Below are 26007 nucleotides of genomic sequence, written 5' to 3'. Positions count from 1 at the left end.
AAACTACACAAAAGCTAATTGATAATTAATTTAAAAAGCAATGTTACACATTATCTTATGTTTAGAAATTTGTCAGCCTGGCAGTTTTCTTCACTGACGACATGACCATTGTTCTTCATATCTGCCTGGTCCACGCGAGAATACTTCTGCTGGTCTTTTCCATCGGAGGTCTTCACAGATCCCTCTTTTAGAGTTCTTACACAGTGAAAGCTCACAGTGGGGACTGCCAATAGGAAAAAAATCAAAACTCCTCACATTGTGTACAATGTGTCTTGAAGGATCATTTGCCCCAATTTTATTGGTTTTCCATTCCAGTAGTTTTATCAAACTGTGGTCAACTTTGTTTCTTTATGGTCTGTGGTAAAGCAAATTTTCGTCTCTTGCAACATAAGCTTTAATGCCCATGTTCAGAATTGGAAACAGAATCACTTGACCAGGAAAAAAATAAAAATAAAACAAAACAAATAAGAACAGACAGCATTTTTAAAGGAAAAATGAAATAAAGCAATTGAAATAAAGTCTGTGAGAGTTACACACAGCTAACAAGGAAAACTATTGTTTCCCCAACTTCCCACCCACCCCGGGTTTTCCCCTGTGGTTCTCCAGCCCAGGAACCATGCAGTGTAGAAAAAGCAAATGTACAAACAAACCTATATGTAGGGTGAAATCTATTTGTAGAAGAACTTGACACTTTTACTATTTACATCCAGGAGCATTTTTGTTTTAGGTTTTAAAGCAAAGAAAGTTCTGTAGTGCTCCCGGTTATGCTGCAGGTGCGTCCTCTGCCCTCTTTAAGCAGTTTTTTTTTTTTCTTTCCTCTATGTCATGTGTCAACAGGAACGATGAGCCGGTCGATTGCACGGTTTTGGACACCCATTCTCCTTTAAGATGAAGGCCCTCCCTCCCCCCGTCGAGTTCCCCCATGAGGGTTGGCTTTCGCCTTAGTTTGTTATTCTCTCCAGGTAAATGGCCGGCGCTGCCGACCTGGCGATGGTGGCGATGAAGCTGTGGTCGCGCCCGAGCTCCAGGCTGGAGGTTTCGTCCTGCTCCGGAGACACCGTTTCGTAGCCCTTGTTGACGTGGAGCGGCTGGTGAGCCTGGCAGTACCCGATCACCGGCTGGTCGTAGCTGTAATAGGGCAAGGGCTTCACGTGGTGTGGGATCTGAGTGAGAAAGGGAAAGATTGATTATAAAAATGCTGTCGCAAGATAAGATGACACTCATAGGATTGTCTTTTGTTCTTTTTTCATGCTGTTTTAAGTCATTAACTGCTGATTCAACTATTAATAAATATTAAACAAAATAACAATTGTTAGGATTTAACTCGATATTGTTTTGTCAACACATATATCCTTATATATGATTATATACTTTGTATAAAGTATACAAAGTATACTTTGTATAAAAAATCATATATAAAACTTTTTCAATGCTCGTCATATTATCCATGCATCCATCTATCTATCATTTATCTATCTATGGCCATAACAGAAAGTTAGAAACGACCTAAATTCCCATCAACAAGGAATTTTAAAATATATTCTGTACATCCATACTTTTGAATGCAGATAATACAAAGATTGAAGAGTTAGCAATCTGTTGAAATATGGCAAGATATGGTATTAAGTGAAAAAAATTAAGGTGAAAAGAATGTATAGTACGATCCCTTTTGTGTAAATACGAGTGTAAACATATAGAGAGAGAGTTTTTACTTTTAAAAATATCTTTATATACAATTGAAATCTTTATTATGGGCATATATAACTTTTATTTTAAATTTTAAAAAATAATCACAATTTCCCACAGATTATTTCTATCATCTCTATAAATTCTTGACAAAAGAATTCTAGAATCATGAAAGTGGGCACATCTTTGTGTTCATAATATGTAATGTTATTGATTTCAAGCTAACAAGCCATATATGTGTCTTATGTTAGAATAATAGACCTGAATAATGGTCTACAGAAGTCCCTTTAATAGGAAAAGCTGAAAATATTAAAATTATAGTAATGTTGATTCTCTGTGCAGCTTTTTATTATACCACAAATTTCTGATAAAGAAAAACTGTGCCCCAAGCTTAGAAAAAGGAAAATGATGATTGCTTAATTTTTCATCTCATGTTAGAGCATTTCTCATAACCCACTAGATCCAATCTGACACTCTTGATTAACAGTCCACAGATGATAAAATTGCAAACGCTTCACCATCTTGTAAGGTTAGAGGTTTAAACTTAAATCTATTTAAACTATTGTCTCTTGGCTCCAAGCCCACTTCTGTAGTTGGCTTTATGAAGCTGAGCTGGGGTTTTGCAAACCACATTTCCATTTGACCTGCCGCTCCCTGTTAGATTTTCCCAGTGGGGACCACTTAAGGGGGATGGCCAGGCTAGAAGAGATAGGGAGGGAAGCTCACCATGGGAGCTTCCCTTCCTGCTTCTTCCTGCTCCACAGAATTACCCCAACCACACTTCTTCATTCTGGCTGTCGCAGTGCCATCCCGTAACAGCAGGCGATTCTAGTTTGTAGTCTTTCCAACATTGGCAGCATTTCCAACATTTGATCCCATCATGTCCCTCTCAGAGACTCCAGCACCAGGGAAGCCTGAGGTTCATCTGCACAACACTCCTCCTCCAAGCTTTTAATTTTAATGATTCCAACATCTGCCTTCAGTCCGTTAGTCCTACAGGTGGTAGGGGTGGTAGTTATTTCCCGAAGTTGCTGTCTGTTATACTATGGCACTTTTAGGCTTTTCATGAACTTAGCTCACAATTCTATATTTATTTAGCACTTCTTCATATACATGCTTTGTTAAAATAACAGATAAGTTATCTGTCTCCTGCCTGGACTATATCTGACTCTTTCTGTAGGTTAAACTACAGAACTGATAAATTGTTATAATTTTATAATTTGATGGAGAAGTTAACCCCAAAAGTCCTGTAGCTTAATTGTTCTGTAGGAAGTTAACCGGTCTTATATCTAACTTAGCAACCTTATTTTCAGAATCCATTCCTCCTATTACTATGCAAATCCCTCAAATCCTCTTCAAACTAGGTCTTGTTTTCTTCCTGGTATTCTCATTAATGTGTTAAATAAAATTTTGACACAAATTCACTATTTGTTTGTATGAGAATTATGTTTTTAACACCTCTATGCTTATTAAGATAAAAGTCACCTCCTTACATTTTTAGATAGAGATTAAAACAACATTTTCTATGGCAGATCACAACTCATTAGTAGGTTACAAAATCAATTTAGTGAATTCAGATAAACATTTTTAAAATCGAATTAACTAGAATAGAAAGTATCTGAGTGTATCACATGAGTAAGGGCACATTGTTTAAAAAGGTTTTGTTTCAAATTTGTGTATGTGCGTAAGAGTGTGTCTATTGATTTACATTTTGATATTTTTAACTGGGAATCACAATGATGCTTTTAAAATGCTGCTTTTAAAAACTACTCAATCAAAGCACAGATTACAGTTTACTTTAATGGGCCAACAATAGCCTGGATAAATTCCTATCCTGCTTTTGCTATTCTGTTTTTTTATTATATAATTCACTATTTTTCTCAATCAGGGAGAAAATTAAACCACTATATATTGCTTTGTTTTTTGGATGGGCACATTGACTTCTACTGGAAAGCTAACACTATTATTCAGCAAGTCTTTTAAGAAATAGTAAGGAAGAGAGAATTTCTCATCAAACAAAATGTTGATATAACTTTGAATATACAATTCTGTTCTCGAAAAAATTCTGAGAAAAAATGCATATTAAGTCAAAGTTGTGACTGATACAGAGATGTCCAAGACATTAGACATTAATTTCTGTGCTGACAATGAGAGCAAGGAACAAATTATAAGACAACATGGCTGAATACTAGATACTAAATATAGAGTTGGATCTGCCCCAGATTTATAGTTATTTGTTTTTTTCTTATTCATATAGACCTCTCTGTGTAAATCAGTACAGGTCCAGACATGAAATGTTTGTCAGCAAGTTCTATTTTAGGAAACCTCATAGGATTGTACAGTGTGTCAGATGGTAGAGATATCTGGGATTGGTGTCATGGGTCACCAAAACTCTGAAAAAGCATAGACATGAAACCACTTTGTTCTGACATTTCAGCAGGAAGAATTTTATGAAGACCTTCCTGCGAGTTACATAGTCCCCTTTTACTCTTTTGTGGTTGAAGGGGGAATAATATAACTCAAAAACATAAGAAATTCACCAAATTATTTCCAATGACAGCAACATTCACTGGGTATAGAACATTTGCCGCACACTTTCATTTAAAGGAATGATTCATTGTCGCCAAATTACTAAACGATATCAAAATAAACATAAGCATGTGTTGTGGTTTTGTTTACTGACTTGTAGCACCATGAATTGTCTTTCTCCAGTCTTTGCAATGAGAAGACACTGGAATCTACAAACATGTCTGAGCAGTGAAAGTGAGAGTGAGACGGGGTCTTAGAGACCCTTCTGTAAACCAGGTTCATCTACAGAGAAAACCATTAGCTCATGTGTGAACACTGTTGGCTTTTCAATACAAAATAAAGTCCCTAAAGTTCAACTATAATGGGAAAGAACAATTTCACATCTAAGAAACTGTGGTATTTGTCTTCAGATGAGGTTGATTCAAATGTCAAAGGACCTGTATTAACCGCAGAGCTTTAGGTATATATAGTACGTCATCTCTGAACTCAGACAGTTTTTTTCCTATTACAATGGGACCAGTTTGGTTTTTATTTTAATGAATAAGGGCTCCTGCCATTTTCTCTATTGTATTTGAGACAGGCTTAGAACCTTGAGCAAGGTAAAAAACACTGTAAAGTTCCCTCCTGCACAACAGCCCAACAGCAAGAATTTAAAAGCCAAGTGAATTGGCAGGCTCTGAAGGGATATCTGAGATGTTTGCTCCCTTACTCTTGAAGGCTATTCTGTAGGCAACATGTAATCAACCGACTTGTGGTGTCTGAGGAGCTAAGAGACGGAAGTCTTATACTTTATAGCAATAATGTACAGTACATTAACCACCTGGGCCCCTGTGTGTATCATTGTTTCCTTTCCAGCAGTCAAAACAAAGTATCCTAAGTTCCCCTTAATGTGTATTTGGTATTTTTGTAAATGTGTTCTTAGAGATTTACCAAATGGTCCCTGTGTTCCATCAGCTCTCTGATGGGCTTCATACTGTAGCACAGCACAGCAACATTGCTTAAAGATGGCCTTATTTGCATGCTTGACTGCTCATTGACTGCATCAGAAGCTGCACTTTATTTACAGATAATGGGTGTGGTACACGGAATGAAGGAATCTCATTGGGGAAATGAATATATTATACTATACTGAAATTCTGTCCTTTACTTGTCTCAAGAATATGAACACATTAACTCAAATTGAATTTAAACTTTTATAGAAGCATATAAACTTCTATAGAGGCATATTTCATAACTAAATCTGAAGTACATTACAAAGGGGAGGAACCATTATTATCAGTAATTATAAATTACCTTAATCCTCCAGAGTTTCCTGTGAATCTCTGAAAATGGGGATAATAATGACACCTCATTTACCTCTATAAATTTCAGATAACTCTGAAAGTACTCCCTGATTCTCAAAAGAGAAGGAATATACTGAAAAGACATATTCCCCCTCTAGTTTTATTCAACACTGCCAGTGTCTTTCCTGGAAATGTGTCCCGTCTTTTGTCTTATAGTTTCCATTCAGAGAGACGCAAGGGCATGAAGGGTTACAGAGTGGCTCATTAAGCGAGGTTTTCAGTCCTACTTTCTCCACTCAGAAGCTTAGAAAACTTACTGTATATTCTGGTTTTCTAAAAACATCATTTACTCTATGCCCAGAATATGTTTCTCTTCCAACATGCTGGGAGAGTATAAAAGGATACACTCCTCTCAATTACAGTGGCTCATAGTGTAAGTGGTTCAAAGAGAGAAGTCAGGGAAAGAGAATATTTTTAAATCTTGGGAGGAAGGGCAAAATTACAGAGGGATATGTGGACTTTCAAAAGTCTGCAAATTGATTCAGATCCCATAATTTTACATCCATAATAGTTATATTTAAAATGAGAAATGAATGTGTCTGTGTAGTAAATGTGAGAACAATGTGAAATGGACTCTTGATATATGTGATCATGAAAGGCTTTTGAAGTTCAGTTTTGTTATGAGCATGAATTCCAATATTGTTACCCTCTTTTCTCAAAGGTATTAGTATTAGTTATAAGTACTTTAATAGCCTGATCATTCTAAAATTACCATGCAGTATCATTAGTCTTATTTATTAACTTTTCATGAACATTGTTCACATTTCAGTATGAGTTCTTTTGATTGAAGTCATAAAAAGTTGATTTTCAATTTCCTAAATGACATTTGGTCTCCAATTTTCAGAATTAAAGGGTATGTCTGAGTACTCAAGCCATTTAAAAAGTACCATCCTATAAATTCAGATGAGGAATTCAATATAGTTGAATTGATTAATGAAGATGGACACTTGGTTTATTGGAAATAAAATTGATTAAAAAATGAAGGGCAATAGCTAAATGAATATTTAACTTAGCCTTTATTCTACTCACTATATTAGTATGTGACAAGAATGGACAGGGAATAAGAAAATGTAAACAAGTTTAAGTAGAGGTTTTTTTCAGGAATTTTGATTAAAGCTGACAGAACCTCAACTCACTTAAGTTAATTGGGTAAAAGGGAGACCTGATTGACTTATAGACACAAGAAAGGATGTGAGGGAAACTGAGGGAAAAGCAAGGGTTCCATTAGGTTTCAGGAAAACCTGAAACCAGGAGCACACATGTCACCAGGGTCCCCTCAGTCAATCATGCCTGATACTCTCTGCAAGTTATCTTCCTACTTTGACTGCCAAACAGCTTCCTCCACCTGAGTGGACACATAACTGTGACAGCTCCCAAGTTTCACATGTTTCAACAATAATAGATCACCTGAATGACCACAATTCTTTCTAGCTCCTCTCAGCAAGAAGTAGTCTATTTCTCCTTCCTTTAAATACTGACCAGCCCTGTGACTTTCTTTGGCCAATAGACTTTCTTTGGCAGTGACATTTTTGGGTTCCAAGGCTCTTAGGATCCTGGCCCAGCTAGACACCTCCTTGTGAACAAGCCCAGGCTAGACCACTGGAGGATAGAAGGCTAGACCACTGGAGGATGGAAGGCCTTGTGGAGCAACTGAGAAATCTTACGCCAGCCAGCTAGCCCCAGGGCTCACAGGAGCTCATTTTGGGCACATGAGCCCAGGAGCAAAAACTCTAGCTAGCTCCAGAGAAGCAGAACTGCTTGGCCACTTCATCTCATTCCAAAAAGCATATGAGACATTGGCCTGAGTTATAAAATTGACAATTCCTACAAACCTGATTACATCCCTCACTTCCCAACTGAGAGAATTAAATTAACAATTGCCTTTTCATAAATTTTGCCTTCTTGGGTTTTAAATATCTGAAAGCATTTATAACATAAAAAAGAGACACAAGAAATGAATCTAAATCAATTTATCAAATTACATTATTTAATCCTATTCTACAATGAAACATTCTTATGCATTTCTTTAACACAGGCTTGCTTCTTAATTAGAAAACACCAATTATCTAAGCAGTAGTTTCTGTTAATTGAAAAGCAAAACTTTCAACATCACATGACATTATTTACAAAACATTTGTTATGAAGCTTATTTTAAAACACAACTTTGAAAAAGTACCTTGAACTCAAAAGTTAATAACTGTTCTTCTGTATCAAGGTGGAAATTTGAGCCCTGATAACTACCTTTCCAATTTACCATTCAAATTATAGTTTTTTTCAAACAGAGATGTTTATTTTCCCATCACCAAATCAAAACTCTAAGAAATTCTTACAAGATAGAGCAGAGAGGTGAATGGATTACAAGAGAAATTGACTAGCATGTAATTCAATGCAACTGGAGGAAAAGCTGCTTTGGGCTGAGGAGGGTCCTTTGCAGAACTATGAAATGCTCAGCAAATTTGAGTATCCAGGACTGGTGAGGAAGGAAGAGAAGGCAGGGTTTTGAACAATTTCCTGGCCATAAGAAAAATCAAGGAGAGCATTGGAAGTAGAAGAGGAGGAGGAGAAGCCTCACTCCCAGGATTCACATTGTGGAACAGAGTAAAACAAGGGTGTGACTGAACCGGAAAACCCTCCTTCTATGTCAGAAAATGGTGTGCTCCCCAAGTGACAAAAGTGAAACAAAACCCCTCTGCCTGCCTTTTATCTCTTGTTCTTCAGCTGCCTTCACCAGTAGCTACACTCTCTCTCTCTCCACCGGTTTGCTAATTAAACAAAACCTCTCTCTCTTTTTGTTTTCCCTCCGCAACGCCCCAGTGCATGGTTGTATATTCTAGTTGTAAGTTGTTCTAGTTCTCCTACATGAACCACCACCACAGCACGGCAACTGTCAGACGGGTGGTGTGGTTCTGCGACCGGGAAGCAAACCCAGCTGCTGAATCAGCAAGAGTGCCAAACTTTAACCACTAGGCCATCAGGGCTAGCTCAAAATCTCTCTCTTTAAAAAGGGGGTCCATGCAATCTATGACATCCTAACCCTTCAGGTACACACAAAAACCTTTCCCGCAGTGTAGCAACTGTAATAGAGAAGAATCTCCAGAAATAAGAAAGATTTAAGAATTCAAGAGAAAACGATAAGTCCAAAGGATTAGAGAAAAGGTCAGGATTTACTAAAAATGAATGAAGATACAAACAATTTAAAATGCGTTTTCATTGAGCATCATCTAAACATTGTTTGGGTATGTAATAAGTGTTCACATATTCAATGAATGAAAGAACAATAACAATCTTATTTTTCTCCACTTTGTTTTGAAGATTAAATAAGTAATAATATGAAAAATGTAATAATAATCTATTAATCTATTAGCATTTGTTAAATACACTCATTAAATTTATTGACCTTTGTTTTAGACAATCTTCAAAGGAAAAAAAGATAATGGTGCAAATTGATAACTGTCCCACTTCTATTTTGTTTATGGGCTCAAGTGTGTACAGAAGCCCCTGCACATAAAATGTACAGTACTAAACACACTAGATGTTGGCTTTTTATATTGACTGGACTATTCAGACCATTTTAAATTGAAGTTGTGACAGAAGTTGCACAGTAGCATTTGTTTTTCTTGTTTTGTTCTTTCTTTGTGTGTGTGTGAGGAAGATTGGCCCTGAGCTAACATCTTCCAATCCTCCTCTTTTTTTTTTGGCTGAGGAAGACTGGCCCTGGGCTAACATCCATGCCCATCTTCCTCTACTTTATATGGGACGCCGCCACAGCATGGCTTGACAAGTGGTGCGTTGGTGCACCCCCAGGATCTGGACTGGCTAACCCCGGGCCGCCTCAGAGGAACGCTCACACTTAACCGCTTGTACCACCAGGCCGGCCCTGTTTTGTTCTTATTTAAGGTGGAGTGTGTACTATTTGTGTACTCAAGGTTGTCCAAATTTTAACTTTTAAGGCAGCCACGGGATAACAGAAGAGAACATCCACTTACATCTTTATAGCTCTCCCACCAAGAGGCCTTGTCTATGAGGTGTCGAGAGAGTTGATTAAGTTAATAAATGAGGTACTAGCCGTTCTTTGGAGCTCACTTTGACTCCATTAAGTGGGAAGCTTATTACATTAGCAGCACTCTCGGCATTCAGTGAGGTTTTGGGCTAATGAGCTGGATTAATTAGCCAGTATTAACTTCTAAAGGCTTTCCTTCTGTAGCTTTGGCCCTGAATTAGAAAGAGTAAGGTCTCCCCAATAGTGCGTTGCAGGCGCACGTCCTATTTAAGTGAAATCTACATAAATTTGCTTCCAAAGTACTTAAATAAAGAAGAGACAATGAAATTTCAAAACCCACATCTTTCCCCTCTAAAAAAAATACTAACTGTGAAAGTTTTCAGTGATACACAATGATGTACAGAAGACAAGTCTTTCCTAAGAAAACAGAAGACGGTGATCATGACTTAAGCCCAAATCTACTCCTGGAAACTTAACAAAACCACACAAAAGAAAGCAAACAAAAACAAAACTTCTCAGCACATGTAACAGATTCAATGTAAGGTTTGCTTTCTAATCCTGTCTAAGAAATTTGGAAAAGGAAATAAATCAAAAGCAGCAGGAACACCAACAGCAGGAAGGTGCAAGCCACAGGCATTAGAGCCGTTTTCCTTCCAAGTTCTCTTTCAGTTTCTCCACAATGTTCTGAGTAGCTTATTTCTAGTTTCCATACGAGTTTCTGTAGTATTCTGTATAGTTTTGTGTTAAATAGTTAATAGCGGCCATAACTTGTTTTATGCACACATCTTGTCTAATCCAAATGTGACTGACCTGTTTGGCTTTTAAGATACACTCCCTTTGTGATCCTCCCCAAACATCCAATTCAACAGTGCAGTGGGTATGCAGTTAAAGCTAGACATTTTTAAAATGAAAAAAAAAAAAAAAAGTAATGAAATTCACATATAAGAAAGGAGATTGAGTTTCTTGCAGTCATGGACCTTTTGAAAGTAGAATTGGATATCCCAGGGTAAAGGTTTAGAACCAAATGACAAACATAGAAGGAAGAAAACCCCAGAAGGACATTCACATACTTGATAGAATGAGATAAAGAACCTAATTCTAACAGAGTTTAAATAGAACTTCTTGGGGGACTGGCTGATCTTAATGATAAGAAGCATGGTGATATATATTTAACTACAAAAATAGGAGAAGCCCACTTAGAAAACAATTAAAGGTTTTATTCTGATTGAATAGATTTTAGAACAGCAAAGTAGAGTGATGTATAAGTAATACTGGTCTCATATTTTTAATAAAATGTGTTAAGATCTAGGTTAATGCCTGGGTCTCTGCCATGGAGTTTATAGTATTAAGGAGTAATTGTATAAAAGTGAATTTGCCATCATAGTTTACTTATTTATGTATTCATTCATTCACATGGCAAATATTTATCACAGAGGTTGGCAAACTTTTCCTGTGAAGGGCCAGTAGTCAATGTTTTAGGCTTGCAACCCATATAGTCTCTGTCACAACCCTACTGAACTTTGCCATTATAGGGTGAAAGTAACATAGAAAAAATGTAAATGAGTGGTGGCTCTGTTTCAATAAAAATTGATTTATGAACACTGAAATTTGAATTTCACATAATTTTCAAGTGTCAAAATATTTATCTTTTGATTTTTTTCAACCATTAAAAAAAGCAAAAACTATTTACTCAACGTCAATTTACTGCGAGGTAGGCATTGTGGTAGGTGCTGGGTATATGAAGAAGAATAAAATAAAGGTTCTTTATTCAAGTCACTTATTCAGAACTAATAGAATGAGACAAACTCAATTCTAGTTCCCTGTGTTTTAGACCGCCTAACCCAAATCAATAAAACAGTGGGAGAAAAGCACTCCCAGCCAGTGGGCATTGCAGATTTCCTTGTGAAGAGTCAGGTCTTCTACTCTAGAATAAAGTGCTCAGTGGATCCCAGACAAAGAGCTGGACTCACACAACCTTGGTACTTAGAAGTCAGACTTGAACCTCCAGGTGGGAGTTCTGAAGTCACTATTCAGGTCATTTAGATCAAACATACTCTGGCAGAATAAATACCCAATGACCTTTTAGTGAAGATCTTAAGCAACACTTAAGCCAGTGAACCTGCCCCTGGGTGTATGATGGTATATAACACAAAGCCCGAGAGAACTTTGGTGGTTTTGTAAAAGAGGTTAGGTTCACGGGTCATGTAACCATAAATAGGTTTTGTTTTGTTTTGTGGAGAAGTTAAAAAGCCTTCTTTCTATTTCTCAATCTCACTGAGCCTTTTCCCATTCCTGTGCCTTTGTACTCACTATTCCCTTTGCCTGGGAGATTCTCCTTCCAGCTCTGCCGTGGGATTATGCTGATCTTTTGAGTCACAGCTTAAATGTCATGATTCTAGAGGGGTCTTCCCTAATCAGCTTGTCTAAAATGCCACCCTCTCCCTATTCACATATGTAAGCTGTTCCCTGTGTCAATACCTTGTTTATGTTCTTCAGAGCATTTAGCAAAATGTTAGATATCCATGATTATGTGTCTCTTTGCTCCTTGACTGTCTGTTTTCTCCCATACTATAAGCATGCATGTAAGCAGTGTAAGCTCCATGCTGTTAGAGAGCTCTTCTGACAGGTTTGCTGCTGTCTGGCTAGAATATTTCAATAAATATATGCTAAAAGAATATATGAATTTATGAGAGATATTTGTTAGAGAATTAGGTTTGATTTGGAAGATGTTTGCCTCAAAAACTGAACTCCTCTCTTTCCTTTGACTTTTTCTACTGTCTCCCATCCATTCTCAGCTTTGAATTCAAACAGGCACTCGGATGTGCCTAGGTTGGATCTAGGATGGCGCACAAACATTTTCTTTCTACAAATATTTGCATGGTTGGCATTGTGCTGACAGCTAAAGATATCAGAATGACTAAAGGAGTCCATGACCTTAAAGAACACATAGCCTAATATGGGAAGACAAATGTGAGCAGATTTTTACAGTGTAACATCATTTATGGTAAAATGCAATACTAGAGGTGTATGACAAATGACAAGGAAGGAAAGAAGAAGGAGTGAGATGCTTTTCAGGTAGTTTCTGATTTAAAGAATGGATGCTTATGAAGTTACCAAGAAAAAGCCTGGCGTCACATGTAGCTTCTACATAAAATCAGCACATCTGTTATCGTTGCCATGACACATGGCTTCCTATGTGCCATTGGGAGCCTATTGCAGGTGGTATGTAGCAAAAAGCTACTCTTCTTAAAATCTTAACAGTCTATCCAGCTCACCCACAACTTGCCCTTTTAGAGAATGGATTCCACATCCTCAATGTCTTCAGCCGTTATCCTCACTCTCAGCTCAACACTGGCGTAGTCTCTCACAAATGAAGCATCCCCAAGTTATGACAAGCAGTAGAGACTGACCATAGCTCTAGGATATGGAGAGCGCAGGACATTGCTACAGCTGCTTTCTCAGAAAATGAACAATCAACGCATGCCACCCTTAATGGAAGCCAAGAAATAGAGTGCCTCGCCTACATTTTCATTTGCCATTTGGGATTTTATCAACCACGCACACTGCCCTTAAAGCAGTGGGATCTCAGGCCTGGCTGCAACTTGAACACATCTGAGGCAATTTTAAAAATACTTATGTCTGGTCCCTATCCTAGATCAATTAAATCAGAATTTCTGGGATATGGCCCAGGCCACTCTATTTTAAAAAAGCACACCAGCTGATTCAACTGTACAACCAAGGTTGAGAACACTGCATCTTGTTAAATTTAGATCGCTTGCCTTTAAAGATGTCAGCCCAGCAGGGAGTATACAGTATGATTTACCTAATTCCCCGCACCTGCCTGGAGACCGCCTGGCTCAAAACAAAGCTGATTACTTCCCAATTATAAGTCACCAAACATGGTGCACATATGTGTGTTTTTTACTCTCCAATTAAATTTTCCTTTTTCTTACGTTCAATTCATTACTGCTAATTATTCCATCTTACCAATTTGAGCTTCTTCACTTGGCTCTGTTCATATTCTTGTTGGTGATTGATCTGCCATCCTTTTAGTTATTATCAATTTGGTTATGTACATATCCTCTTCTTTTGTCTAAAGTTAGGTGTAATTCAGTTGGGTAAGTTTAACAACTATCATTATACACATGTTTTTTAAATAGCTACTTGTAGGTGAATTTACCTTGCCTTGATGGCGAAGTGCTCATAAATGTTCAGTCAGCTGGAGAACTCCTTTGGCTAAACATTTTCACAATCTATTTCTTTTATTTTTTTTTAAGTAATTTAATTTACTGAGATGGTAGTAATAGCCCATTCCACTTTGCACTATGGGGAAGAAAGGATATTTTTATCGACTTAAAAGCTAATAAAGACTCCCACTGTTGAAAAATATTCAAACCTCCCAATTATTTCCATCAAGCGATAAATTTAAAAGAAAAGAAAAAGAACTAAAACCCAAAAGTGTCAGCAAGTAAGCAGTAATGACTAGGAGAAGCTTAGGGAAGGATCATTAAATTCATCTGTGCTTTAAAGCAATCTGATACTCATATAGATAGGAGGCTATGAAAGGGTGTCCTCCGCCACTGGAAACAGTAAGTGTTGACATATAATTGATGAAATTAGCCATCTGTGTTAGTAAATCATAGGAGGAAATGATCTGTAAGTGTGAGACTATGGAGAACAGCTTGAAGGAGCTATCCTCCCACCCTCCACACACCACCCACAACTCCAGGTGCCTCCCACCCCAAAGATCACAGGGCTTCTTGCCTCTTACTGCCATGCTCCACCATGGGCCACCATGTCCAGATGCCCATAGTTACTCAGCACTACAGAGTATTAACATTACAGACTACCCCCATTGGTCCCTACTTCAGAATAAAGCTACATTGAGTAGCTGGATTGTTTGACATACTCCAGAGGAGTGGGGTATATCCACTAGGCTGCACTTCATTGTTTTCCTTGGCCAGAACCCAAAAGATAACCTCTTCCGGGTATCTATGCCTCCTCTACACAATTCCTATAATATTCTGTTTCTTTTTCCTTGCCCAAATTTCTTTTCTACATTTCCTCCCCACTGTCTTCTTGAATTCTGATTCCATCATTAACTACCTTTTATCTCAAATCACTCCAGTGAGTGCGTGTAGCTTCCTCAGCTGTTTATTATGATTCAGATACCCTTTACTTCTGACTATCTAAGCAGGTCACCCCTAATATACTACCGTGTTCAGGTTTTATGTGTTTCTCCTAGATCCTGACCTTTGAGTGCTTGATCCTCGTCAGGATATTTAGCCTAGATTCTTAATTTCCCACTGCTCGTAACAGTTTGGTTTAGAAGTTTTTACTTCTGAACTGTATCTTAATGCAGACAAACTATAGCCTTTTAGCAAGAAGGCTGACATTCACTGAATATTACTAAGAATGCTTAATGGAATGACTGATTTTTTACAGTGCCAACTTAATTGTGGTTTGCTGGTTTATTATTATAAATAACAATAGTTATTTTCTGTAGTATTATTTATAGCATATATAAATAATATAGTTTATAATAAATTATAACAGTTGTTATATATACTATTATAAATAGTTATTATTTATAATAGTAAGTTATAAATAAGCTTATTTAAAACATTATTTTAAGTTATTATAAATAAGTTTATTATTTCATCATAAACTTAGACCCTCAGAGAAGTCCGAGATTCCTGGAACTGAGTCTAGCATTGGCAATTTGATAGAAAAAGGGCTCAAATATTGTTGGACAGATTTAATTTTACATGGCTTCTGTATGGCAACCCAAAGAATCATCTTCCAGGATGGCAGGTAATTTGTATTTAACTAACTAAAAACAAGGAAAGGCCCCATTATCTTTTTAGCTAAACATGTAGTAAAACCTCATTGATTCATACTAAGAGATGATCACTCAATGAGAATTATAATTTATAGAGCATTTAAAAAAATTGTAATTCAAGTCATTGGGTGAAACAGGAAATTTTGGTAATGTGACTAATGGTAGAGGGAGAACTTGTGTAAGCAGGGACTGGGAAGATGGAAGAGAATAAAAGAGGCAGTAGAATGACATCCCCTTCCTGCCCATCACCTATGGTCAGCATACTGGGGAGGGCAGATATTGATAAAAAGGTTCATGAGAGATTTTGTGACACACTGAGTACTGACGGTGGCATACCTTGTTGAGGAAACCTCTCTCCCTTTTTCTGGGGAAGAGCGGCACTTTTACCTCCCTTACCCAGTCAGCGCCATTCTCATGGTTGGGTACTGTTATGGGCTCAATGTTTGTGTACCCCTCAAATTTCATGTGTTGAAGCCCTGATCCCCAATGTGGCTATATTGGGAGATGGGATCCCTAAAGATATTAAAGTAAGGTTAAATAAGGTTATAAAGGTGGGCCCTGTTTCCATAGGGTTTGTGTCCTTCTAAGAGACACCAGAAAGCTTGTTCTCTCTCACTCTCCACATGCTCAAAAAAAAGAGGCCAAGTGAGCACACAATGAGATAGCACCGCCTACGAGCCAAGAGGAGGAGCCCCACAATGAAACGTACCTTGCCAGCCCCTTGGTCTTGGACTTCCCAGCCTCCATAATTGTAGTTTAAGTCACCCAGCCTGTGGTATTTTGTTATGGCAGCCTGAGCTGACTAATACAGGCACTATCACCATGGACTGGTAAGGCTTTGCATGAAGATGGATGGAGGCTGTCACAGTGCTGGAAGAAACACGGCTGTAGCTGATAAACCATTTTGTGAGAAAGCATTGCTAATTCTTTTGCAGACCTCCAGAAATAATTTCTTGAGCAAGAGAGTGAAATCCTGCTATTTAATAGCAGAGTATAGCAGAGTAATAGAGAGTTACAGCTCTCATGGTGTCCAGCTGGGGTCCATGACATCAACACACTTTCCTAAGATGCTACAAGCAATAGTGCTCCTTGTTTTTTGTTACCCCAAAGGGTCATGACTAACGAAAAGGAGTCCAGGTAACTCTAACGTAATGCATGTCTTTGGACTGCATATTGGTTATTCTCCTTTTTTCCCCTCAAACCCCTTCCCATGCTTCTATGCCCTGCCTTATGCCCAAGGAGGCTCATTCTGTGACTAGACTCCTTCACCAAGCTCCATTGCTATCTGGCTTTGATTAATTTCAGTAACGAGAGGCACTGGTGGTAGGAGAGGGAGATCCGAGCATGTATTCCTCACCACCCATTCTGGCCTTGTTACAGTTCTGGAGTGGCTGGTTCTTCCACAGCAGTGGTTCTCAACCTGGGGCAATTTTGGCAACATCTGGAGGCATTTCTATTGTTAAGATTGAGGTTGTCAAGACTGAGATATTACTGGCACCTAGTAGGTAGAGGCCAGGGATGCTACTAAACATCCTACAATGCACAAGCCATCCCCACACAACAACCACCACAAAAGATTATCTGATCTAAATGTCAAAGTGCCCCCATCAAGCCACCCTGTGCTATGGTTATAGCTCCTTTTAGATGGGCCCTCAGGACAGACTTTCTTTCCCAGCTACAGCTCCTCCTTGGATCTGATAACACTGTATCTTCCCTCTGCCCCTTCAGCAAAGGGGTGGGAGGTGGGTAGCAGCTTCCCGCTGTTTCTATTTGAATTCTTCACCATCCTTTGGAGATCTCCCCCTAATACTGCTCACATGTCTATAGAATTCCCTTCATTAAACTCTCCTTGGTTAAAACTTGAGTATACAATGTTTCTTTCTGAGACTCTGACTGACATGGAGTTTTAGGCTCCCATGCAGCAGTTGGTATGGACATTTGACATCATGTTCATTTTGCTTAAATTAGAGGTGGAGTGGCCAACTTTCAGCAGTACTAGTGCTAACATTTATTGAGTGATGTCTCTGTGCCACCCATCTTTATAAAAGCTTGACGTGAATTAGCTCATTTATTGTTCACAAGAGTCCTATGATTTGGGTGCTAATATGGTTCTCATTTAAAAGATGGTAAAATTGAGGCATGTGAAATAACTTGCCCAAGGTCACATACTAAAAATGGCTCTCGGGCCTGGGCACTTAACTGCTGCCTCAAGGAGGCACGCTGCCTTCAGAAATAGACCACTCTATGATACCTGCGGCACAGAAAGCCGGAGATGGCTCTCGTGAATCATTCAAATGTGAATTACAAAGAAATTTCCAGAGGGCCATCCAAGACAACTCTTGATGGCATTTTATACTCACACTCTGCACATCCCTTTTTTCTCTTTTCTTTACTTCTCTATCCTTACTTTCTTCTTGCCTCCTGTCTTTCTTTCTCTTTTTCTTTATTCTTTCCTGCCTCTTCACTTCCACTCTTTCCTCTCTTTTCCTTGCCTCTTTTGCAAAACTTAGGTCTGTCCTCTGGCACCTAAATGTTAAAATAAACTAGGTTCAGTTTTTAGTCTGAATGGCATTCAAACCATCAGGAACACAAAGACTGTAGGAAATGTTAATTAAGTCTATTCCCGGGATTTAATAAAATGTTAAGCGTAAAATCACTTAAATGTTAGTTTTCCGAGTACCAGTGTCTTGAAAAAAAATATAGCCAATTTCATAAGGAATTTGTAATGTATAATCAATTAAATCTTCAAGCCTATACTTAAGAAACACAGAAAAAGCAGGTTTTAATTTACATGCATGTTATATAGAGATACGAAGTTTTTTAAAAAGGCAAAATTTATTAATTTTAGAGCTTTGGTTTGAAAATATGAAATGCTGATATTCGAAAGTAATAGTTTCTCTGAAAATACTTTTCAGAAGTGGGCAAATTGATTCGTTCTCTAAGGAATTATGACAGTAAGGGAAAAAGTATAGTCGTTGCTTTACAGACAACAATCCCAGGGAGAGTAACCTATTTCATCCATTTTTCACAACAAATATGTTTAGTACTTAATATCAAAAGCTGAGTCTGCTGACACTATGATAAATGGATGCATCGGAGGATGAGTGAAATAAGATTTTGTCTTAGAGGAAATATTGGCTTTTCATTAGGTCAACTGAGAATTTACAGCATGCAAAAGAACTACCTAGGAATTGATAGTTTCTTTAAAGAGGTTTAAACACTCTTTTTTGTGTGAGGAAGATTAGCCCTGAGCTAACATCCATTGCCAATCCTCCTCTTTTTTGCTGAGGAAGACTGACCCTGGGCTGACATCTGTGCCCATCTTCCTCTACTTTATACGGGACGCCGCCACAGCATGACTCGACAAGCAGTGTGTCAGTCCTCGCTTGGGATCCAAACCTGCAAACTCTGGGCTGCAAAGTGGAGCGCACCAATTTAACTGCTACACCATGGGGCCGGCCCCCTAAATACTCTTTCTAAAGATACAAAGTTATCTTTTCCTAGAGAAAAAATTATTTCCAATTTCTATGAATAATTGAGAGCAATTCACAACATACTTGTCCTAAACTTGTACATGGAAAGAGTTAAAACTAGAAGTTTATGCTTGTAAATTCCAAGTGCTCTTCTACTTTGTCCTGTTACGGACAGAAGTAAATTCTCAAAAAATAAGAAAACAAAAAGTCTGTATTTCTCACGGCAATTTTCTCCATACATACCCCTTTCACAGGGCAAGAACAAAGGCACTCTCTTGGCATTTCAGAAATTTTACTGAAATCAGGAAAACTGTTCAGGATAACTGAAGGATTGGGAGAGATTAACCGCCTTGTTCATTCTTTGTAGAGAACAGAATGTGCTGGGGACATACTATATTGAAATTCACGTGAAACTGATACAGAGAAATGTCTCCTTTTGATGTGTACATCATTCTAATTAGCATTATGGAGAGGTTTGAACAAAAATATCAAATGAAGTATCTTGTGGCACTGCTTAAGCAATGACTCACATTTCTTTGAGGGCCTGCTCCTAATCACCATTAGTTTCAGGAACAGTGGGACTATAAAGTATATATTTCATTTCATAGCCATCAAAAGAGGCAGGTGAAGGTCATCCACATCTCCACAGGGCTGGAAGGATCATTCTGCTACCTTGGCCTCATAAACTGCCACTGCTACTTCAGGAACTCTTCTTATTTAGGCTAAATCTATGCTGAAAAACACTAAAGAAGAGGTCTCAAATGATTACACCACGTTCTTCTTATTCCCAATCAGATGTAGGACCAGAAAAATGTCCTGATAAGTGAAACGAAGGGATTAATTCGGAAGATATTTAAGGTCCACTTTGCCTTATTCTGTGTTTTCTGTGAATACAAAAAGATCTTTTCTATTGGGAGTAGCTGACAGTGATGACATAACTGAAGCTGTGAAATTAATCAGATGAATTTGGGATATGAGATGGCCCTAAAAAGAAGCTCCTGTGCCACTGAGAACAGTTGCTTTATGCATACGGTTGTTAAGGCGCTCTGCGCCATGTGCATTAGCACCCTGCTCCTCCTGGTGTAGCCCACATCACCCCGAGCTTGTTAGAATGCAAAACCTCAGATCTCACTCCAGGCTCACCAACTCTCAATCAGCATCTTAACAAGGCCTCTGGATGATACATACGCATATGAAAGTTTGTGAGGCACTGCGTTAACAGAGCAATTGTTTCACAGCAATCATCCGCCAGAATGGCGATGGTATCACATCGGAGCAGCTCTATGTTTCCACCACGCTGAGATCAAAAATGCATCAAAAGAAAAAATGATAATTTTTTTTGGAACCCAGAGAGGTGGTCTTCCAGACCAGCTGCAGCAGCATGACTCTGTTAACCTGTTACAAATGTAAACCATTGCACCCCACCCCAGACCTACTGAAGCAAACCTTTGGGTTCGGGGCTGAGGAACCTGTGTTTGGACAGGCCCTATAGGTGATTCTGATGCACAATGTGACTTTTAGAGAGGGATCTGAAGAGTCACCGGCTGTAGCTAATCAGGCTGAAAGGCTATTAACTAGAGTCACCAAATAAGAAAATGAAAGTTCCGAAAAGGGTCTTAGAGGGAAAATGGATGTATTTCCATAAACAGTGCCATGTTTTAAAGGATTAGAAACATAATATATGAGGGATGATGGACTATGGTTGCTATATTTTCTCCACCTCCATAAATCATCGTCCTTCAAAATTCATGTAAAATAACAGCCCTTTCAGGGAACGCATTTTCCAACAAGAGTAACTTTTTACTGTTCTGAGCTCCCATCCCTGTTATCTGTATTGACCACGTGGTGGTTGTCACTTTCCAATAATTGTCACCAGGAGACCACGGAGGACTACTTTATATGAAAAGTTTCCAGAGGGTAGAGATTTTTGTCTTGTATCTATGTAGCCCCCAGGCATGTTGCACTGTATCTGGGATACAGTTGATGTCTAATATGTGTTTTCTATTTATTTGTTCAAGTTTTGTTTTGGGATAAAAAGGCATATTTATTTTCCTGGTTTAGAGGTCATTCTAACTTTTTTTCAAGATGGATAACTACTTGTAAAATACGTTGAAATCCTCTGATTAAATGTGAGTTATGTTAAGAATGTCTCCTTTTATATATTAAGCATTAAAAAATCCACCAACAAAGTCATAGAAGGTCTTTTACCCCCCCAGTAGTACAACTGAAACATTTGACATAAGATAAAATATGTCTCCATTTTCATGCATTTAAATTTCTAATTGTTTCTCAGTCCCTTGGAGAGCTTTTCTAGGTCAACTAAGTACTCACACTGTGCCGCATGTTCTAAGAGTCCAAGTTAGTCTTGTCTCTGTAATCCTCAAAAAATAGAATGTTAGCAAATGCTCCTCGTTTATACAATAGTTAGAAAAGATCCAAAGAAAAAATTAACTCTGATCGTCAAATGCAAGCCCTTGCAGCTGTTAGATTTCTGGTTAACAATGTTATTGCTAGCTCCTTAATATTTTTCCTTCTCTCAAGTTAGCTTCTAACGAGGTTTAATCCTGAAAAACGAAACAAAAATCGACAACAACAAAAAAATAAGTGACAAAGTATTGTTGCAAACACAGTGATGTGATCACAGATTCCTAACCCTCATCTCTTCTCACTTTGGACTCAAAGAAATAACTAAAGGATGAAAAAGATGTGTGTGTGTGTGCAGGGGTTGGAATTGCTGTATCAGCTATTTGGGAACAGTATAAAGTATTATCCATTTGCTATGACCTCAGAGGAATTTTGTGGGATTTAATGCAGTAGGAGCCAGACAGAAGAAAGAAAACAATGGCTGACTCAGAACTACTCAATCTGATTTAGATGAAATTCAGGCAAAATTCCATTAAAATGACCTTGTTGGTAAAGATGAGGAATGGAGGTGAGGCGAGACAGCAGCAACGGCTCCATGTGGAATCCTTTGGACCATGGTGTTTCCACGGTATTTCTAAGCAGCTGCCTGGGGGGATCTGAGGCTCAGCTCTGTGAGTTCAAACAGTTTTGGCTGGAACAATTCCCTGAAGCATCAAGAAAGTTGTGTGCTGTCCTCGAATCATTGCTAGGTGAACTGAAAAACAGTTCAGTTTAAGGCTGACCTAGAATGCACCTCATGACAAATGCAGAGGTGAACCCAAACAAGCACAGAGAGGATCTTTCTCTTGACAGACGCCAGGGACTGATCTCTTCCTTTGCCTCTAAGGCTGTAGGAGTCTCACTTCAGAGTCTGTTTTCATCAACAGCCCCTTCAATCAAATATCCAGAAGGACTCTAATGCTCTCCATGCAACAATGAGGGATCCGAGGAAAACCCACCCAGGTGATTTGGAGGGACGTTACAGTCCAAGATTTCCCTCCTCTCTTCAAAGAAAGAGAAACAAGAACAAAATAAATTTCAAAACAAAGGGGCCAGGTGTGAGATGAATGCAAAAATTTAGTGGAAATTACTTGAGGGAAAGAAGTGGTTGTGGGCAAAAAGAACAGGAAACTTAGCAATATTGAAATAAATGCTGAGAGTATAGTAAGCACTAAAACAATGCAAGAGAATTATTGAGAGACAAATATGTAAAAGAAATGATAAACTAGCTATAAAACTGACCAAGACAGCCTTTGCCTTCACCTCAGCTGGACTAAACTTTAGACAAGTTTCTTCCTGACTATAGGCCGCTGACCTCACTTTTTTTTTAGAGCATTTAATTTAGAAAATTTGCAATTATAAATTATTTCTCTGCCTCTGTGAGATGTAAGTCTTTTCCTAGCCTCTTGCCAGTTTTATGACCCAGGAATGTCTTTCTCAAGGACGTGGGAGCCTTCCCTTTGAAATGTAATCACCAAAAAAGATAGCACCCCTATCTCCCTGTCTCTGTGGGACAGCAGGAGCTTAACTTCAATAAGTACCAATTAGCAAACACATACGGCCTAATCATATTGATCAGTTTCCCCCCAATGTACTCCAGTAACTTTCCATTAGCTCATGTGAGGTCTTGAAAACTTTCCAGCCTTTTCTTTCAGCAGAGTTCAGTTCAATCTCTCTCCCTTATTGCAATAGTCTCCAATAAAATCTTTCTTGCCTATTTAACTCTTTCCAGTGCAATTTTTCTTTGACAAAACTTATATCGTTTCAATAAAACCTAGTATATAGTATGGAATACATGTGAGTCAGTAAAATGATAAATTTTACATCGTTAATTCATACAGGTATGAAATTTCATTCTAGAAGTTGAATTGAAAAAAAAAGTTAAGTCCAGATACAGTTGATTCAAAGCAAAGAAATGACTAAAAATAAAAAGTACAAGATAAAACTTCAAATTAAATTGCATTTAAATTTCCAAAGATGTGATCTTTACACAGAATAACACATCAAAGAAACATATAAAACCAAAAATATTTTAGGAAAAAGAAACCCCTAGAAATCCAAAGAGAAACCAAGCAATTTCTTTTAATTTTTGGCAGACCATGTGGACAGAATAATAAATAAGGCTATAGGAGGTTTAATCTTGGAATGAATAAGTTTTATTTACTAGGCCTAACATATTTTCAGAATTCTTAAATTCCATCAATGCCAAATACATCTTAAATTTAAGATAATTATAGCTATTTGGAAGGAAAAATTAACAATATAATCACATTACATTTATTTTAAATTACTGATTTCAGATTTTAAATTGTTGCCAGGGAAACAATTTAAATTGTGAGGGGGCTGTAGCTTAGAATTAAAGACATACTAAACATATAGCAATTGTTTAAGTCTTTATTCAAAGGTTATAGATTCCTTAAAAATGCCTTATAACCTTTATTCTTTAAATATATATACACCTTAGAGATATGCATGCTTGGGTGCAGGAAGTTACATGTACTAGAACAGTCAGAGAAGCATTGTTTACAAAATGGCCAATGTTAATTACTACTGGGAATAATTAAAATCTCAACAAGATGGAATTAATAAATAAATTGCATTATTTTTATTTAAAGGAAAATGTAGAACTTTAATTTTTTTTAGTATTAAAAAGAATGAAAGTAAGTGAACTAAATATTTGCTTCAAGAAACTAAAACAAAGAAAGAAAGATAACAAAATAAATCCATGGGGGAGAAGGCGGCCTCAATTCAAATTATTGAATAAAATAAAAGGAAAATTTAGACATATTTTAAAATAAATGATTTAACTTTTTCTCTGAAAATAATTGTAAAATATGACAAATTTGTTTTTCTTCTGTTAATGTACATCTTCTATTTTTTCTTCAGTGCCCATATATGATTTTACAAATATTTAATTGCACTTGCCACTAAGTCAGGCCCTGGGGGATAAATATACAGTAGACAAAAGAGACAACGCCCCTGTCTTAGATGGTTCATGGTCTATTGGAGAAAAGAGACAATACAATAAATTATGCTAGGGAGTCGTAGAGGTGTAATGAGAAGGCGGACACAATACTCCTTAATCTGGATCTGTGATGTCACATTCTCAAGAGAAAGGGTTAGGTTGGCGAAGATGACACTTCTGGCAGAGGAAGAAGGTTAACAAATGTTTGAATTTTAAACAGAGTTGCTAATTGCATTTTCTTTATTTTATTGTGAAAGTGAGAAAGTGTAAATAATTATTTCTGGAAGTTAATTTCCAAATAAACTTTTATATTTTGAGCTAAAATATCCCAAAGTTCATGATATATTCATGTTTATCTGATTTAATGTTCAGTCCTGGATATAGATATATCACAAGAAAAGATGCATAGGTACCACTAGATTAATGTTTTCGAAAAAGAACCCCAGTTTCTTCAGTTAAATACATTATTCAGATAAATAACTTATACTACGTTAATTCATACATTGTAATCCTATGTAGACTTCGAAAATTATTACGAAAAACATAAAGATTTCATATATATATGGTCAAATGAAAAATCAGTTAGATCAGTTCATAAATTACCGTTTCCATTCAAGTAAATCTAACACATATGCATATGTATAGATAAATAAGTGCTGTGTTTTTCACTGGGTGATGAGATTAAGCTAATTTTTGTGTTCTTCTCTTATAATCCCATAATATGAATAAATGCAGTATTTTCAAAATTAGGTATTCTATGTAATTTCATTCACTTAAGTTGTATTTATTACTGGGCATCACTGATTTTGAAATGAGAATGTAATGTTCTCCTTATTTCATGCATGAATGGCTTCCTATGATCTTATTAATATCATTATTCCACATATGAACAGCCTTTTAAAATACCAATAGCTGTACCGGTCAGTAATTTTGTCAAGACTGAATTTCTTTCTGTATGATTTTTTGTTTACTTACTTTCACAAAATCAAATACTATGACAGTTAAGTAAATATGCCTTAAAGAAAACTGTTTGCTCAGCTTGGCATGAAGTGAAATGCTTTAATTGTGAAATCAATTATTTTGCACAAAACAAATTCAATTTAAATAGAGGCTCACAGTAACTGAGTGGCAGATTGCACTCTAGGATGCACTGGAGCGATTTGGGACTTTTCATTTTATTCAATCCTACCCTAATTCCCTGTAGGCAACATTCTCTAGTTGTCATTCTTATAATATGGCTATATCAGCATTTGATTTATTCTGCAGTAGGAAATAAACTATTTAGATGTCAGTCCTCCAAAGATATCTTGCTACATGCATTCTCAAAGATGGAAGTGTAAACAACTAATTGAAAATTCTGATCTTGTGTTTACATTGGCCTCTGCATTTTGAATAGTTTGCATAAAACTTAGGAATGAGAACTTCTTTAGTAATTGATTTGCAGTCTTTGTAATGAGAGGAATCTTTTCTCAAATGTGAGGCTACAATTCTTCTTCTGAAGTTAAACGTGTGGAACAAGCGGTCCGATAAAATTAATAATTAGAGGGGTCGGCTCCATGGTGTAGTGGTTAAGTCCGTGTGCTCCACTTCAGTGGCCCAGGGTTTGCGGGTTCAGATCCTGGGCTCAGACATATGCATTGCTCCTCAAGCCACGCTGTGGCAGAGTCCCACATACAAAATAGAGGAAGACTGGCACAGATGTTAGCTCAGGGCCAAACTTCCTCACCAAAAAAAAAAAAAAAAATTTAATAATTAGAAGGATTAAG

General features: G+C 37.4%; 1 protein-coding gene across 1 annotated transcript in view; it reads right to left on the bottom strand.

The window, feature by feature from the left end:
- Positions 1-762: 762 nt before the first annotated feature.
- The window catches only part of LOC147915911 (uncharacterized), a 42419-nt gene continuing 17174 nt past the window's right edge, over positions 763-26007 (bottom strand). Inside the window, exon 2 of the mRNA XM_087436441.1 lies at positions 763-1163. Within this exon, the coding sequence (XP_087292567.1) occupies positions 763-1163 (401 nt within the window). The remainder of the gene's footprint in view (positions 1164-26007) is intronic.

This window comes from Ceratotherium simum, chromosome 11 (assembly GCF_057802395.1).
Source record: "Ceratotherium simum simum isolate JZ-2026a chromosome 11, ASM5780239v1, whole genome shotgun sequence".
NCBI classification, from domain to species: domain Eukaryota; kingdom Metazoa; phylum Chordata; class Mammalia; order Perissodactyla; family Rhinocerotidae; genus Ceratotherium; species Ceratotherium simum.
This window is presented reverse-complemented; position numbering and strand designations above follow the sequence as displayed.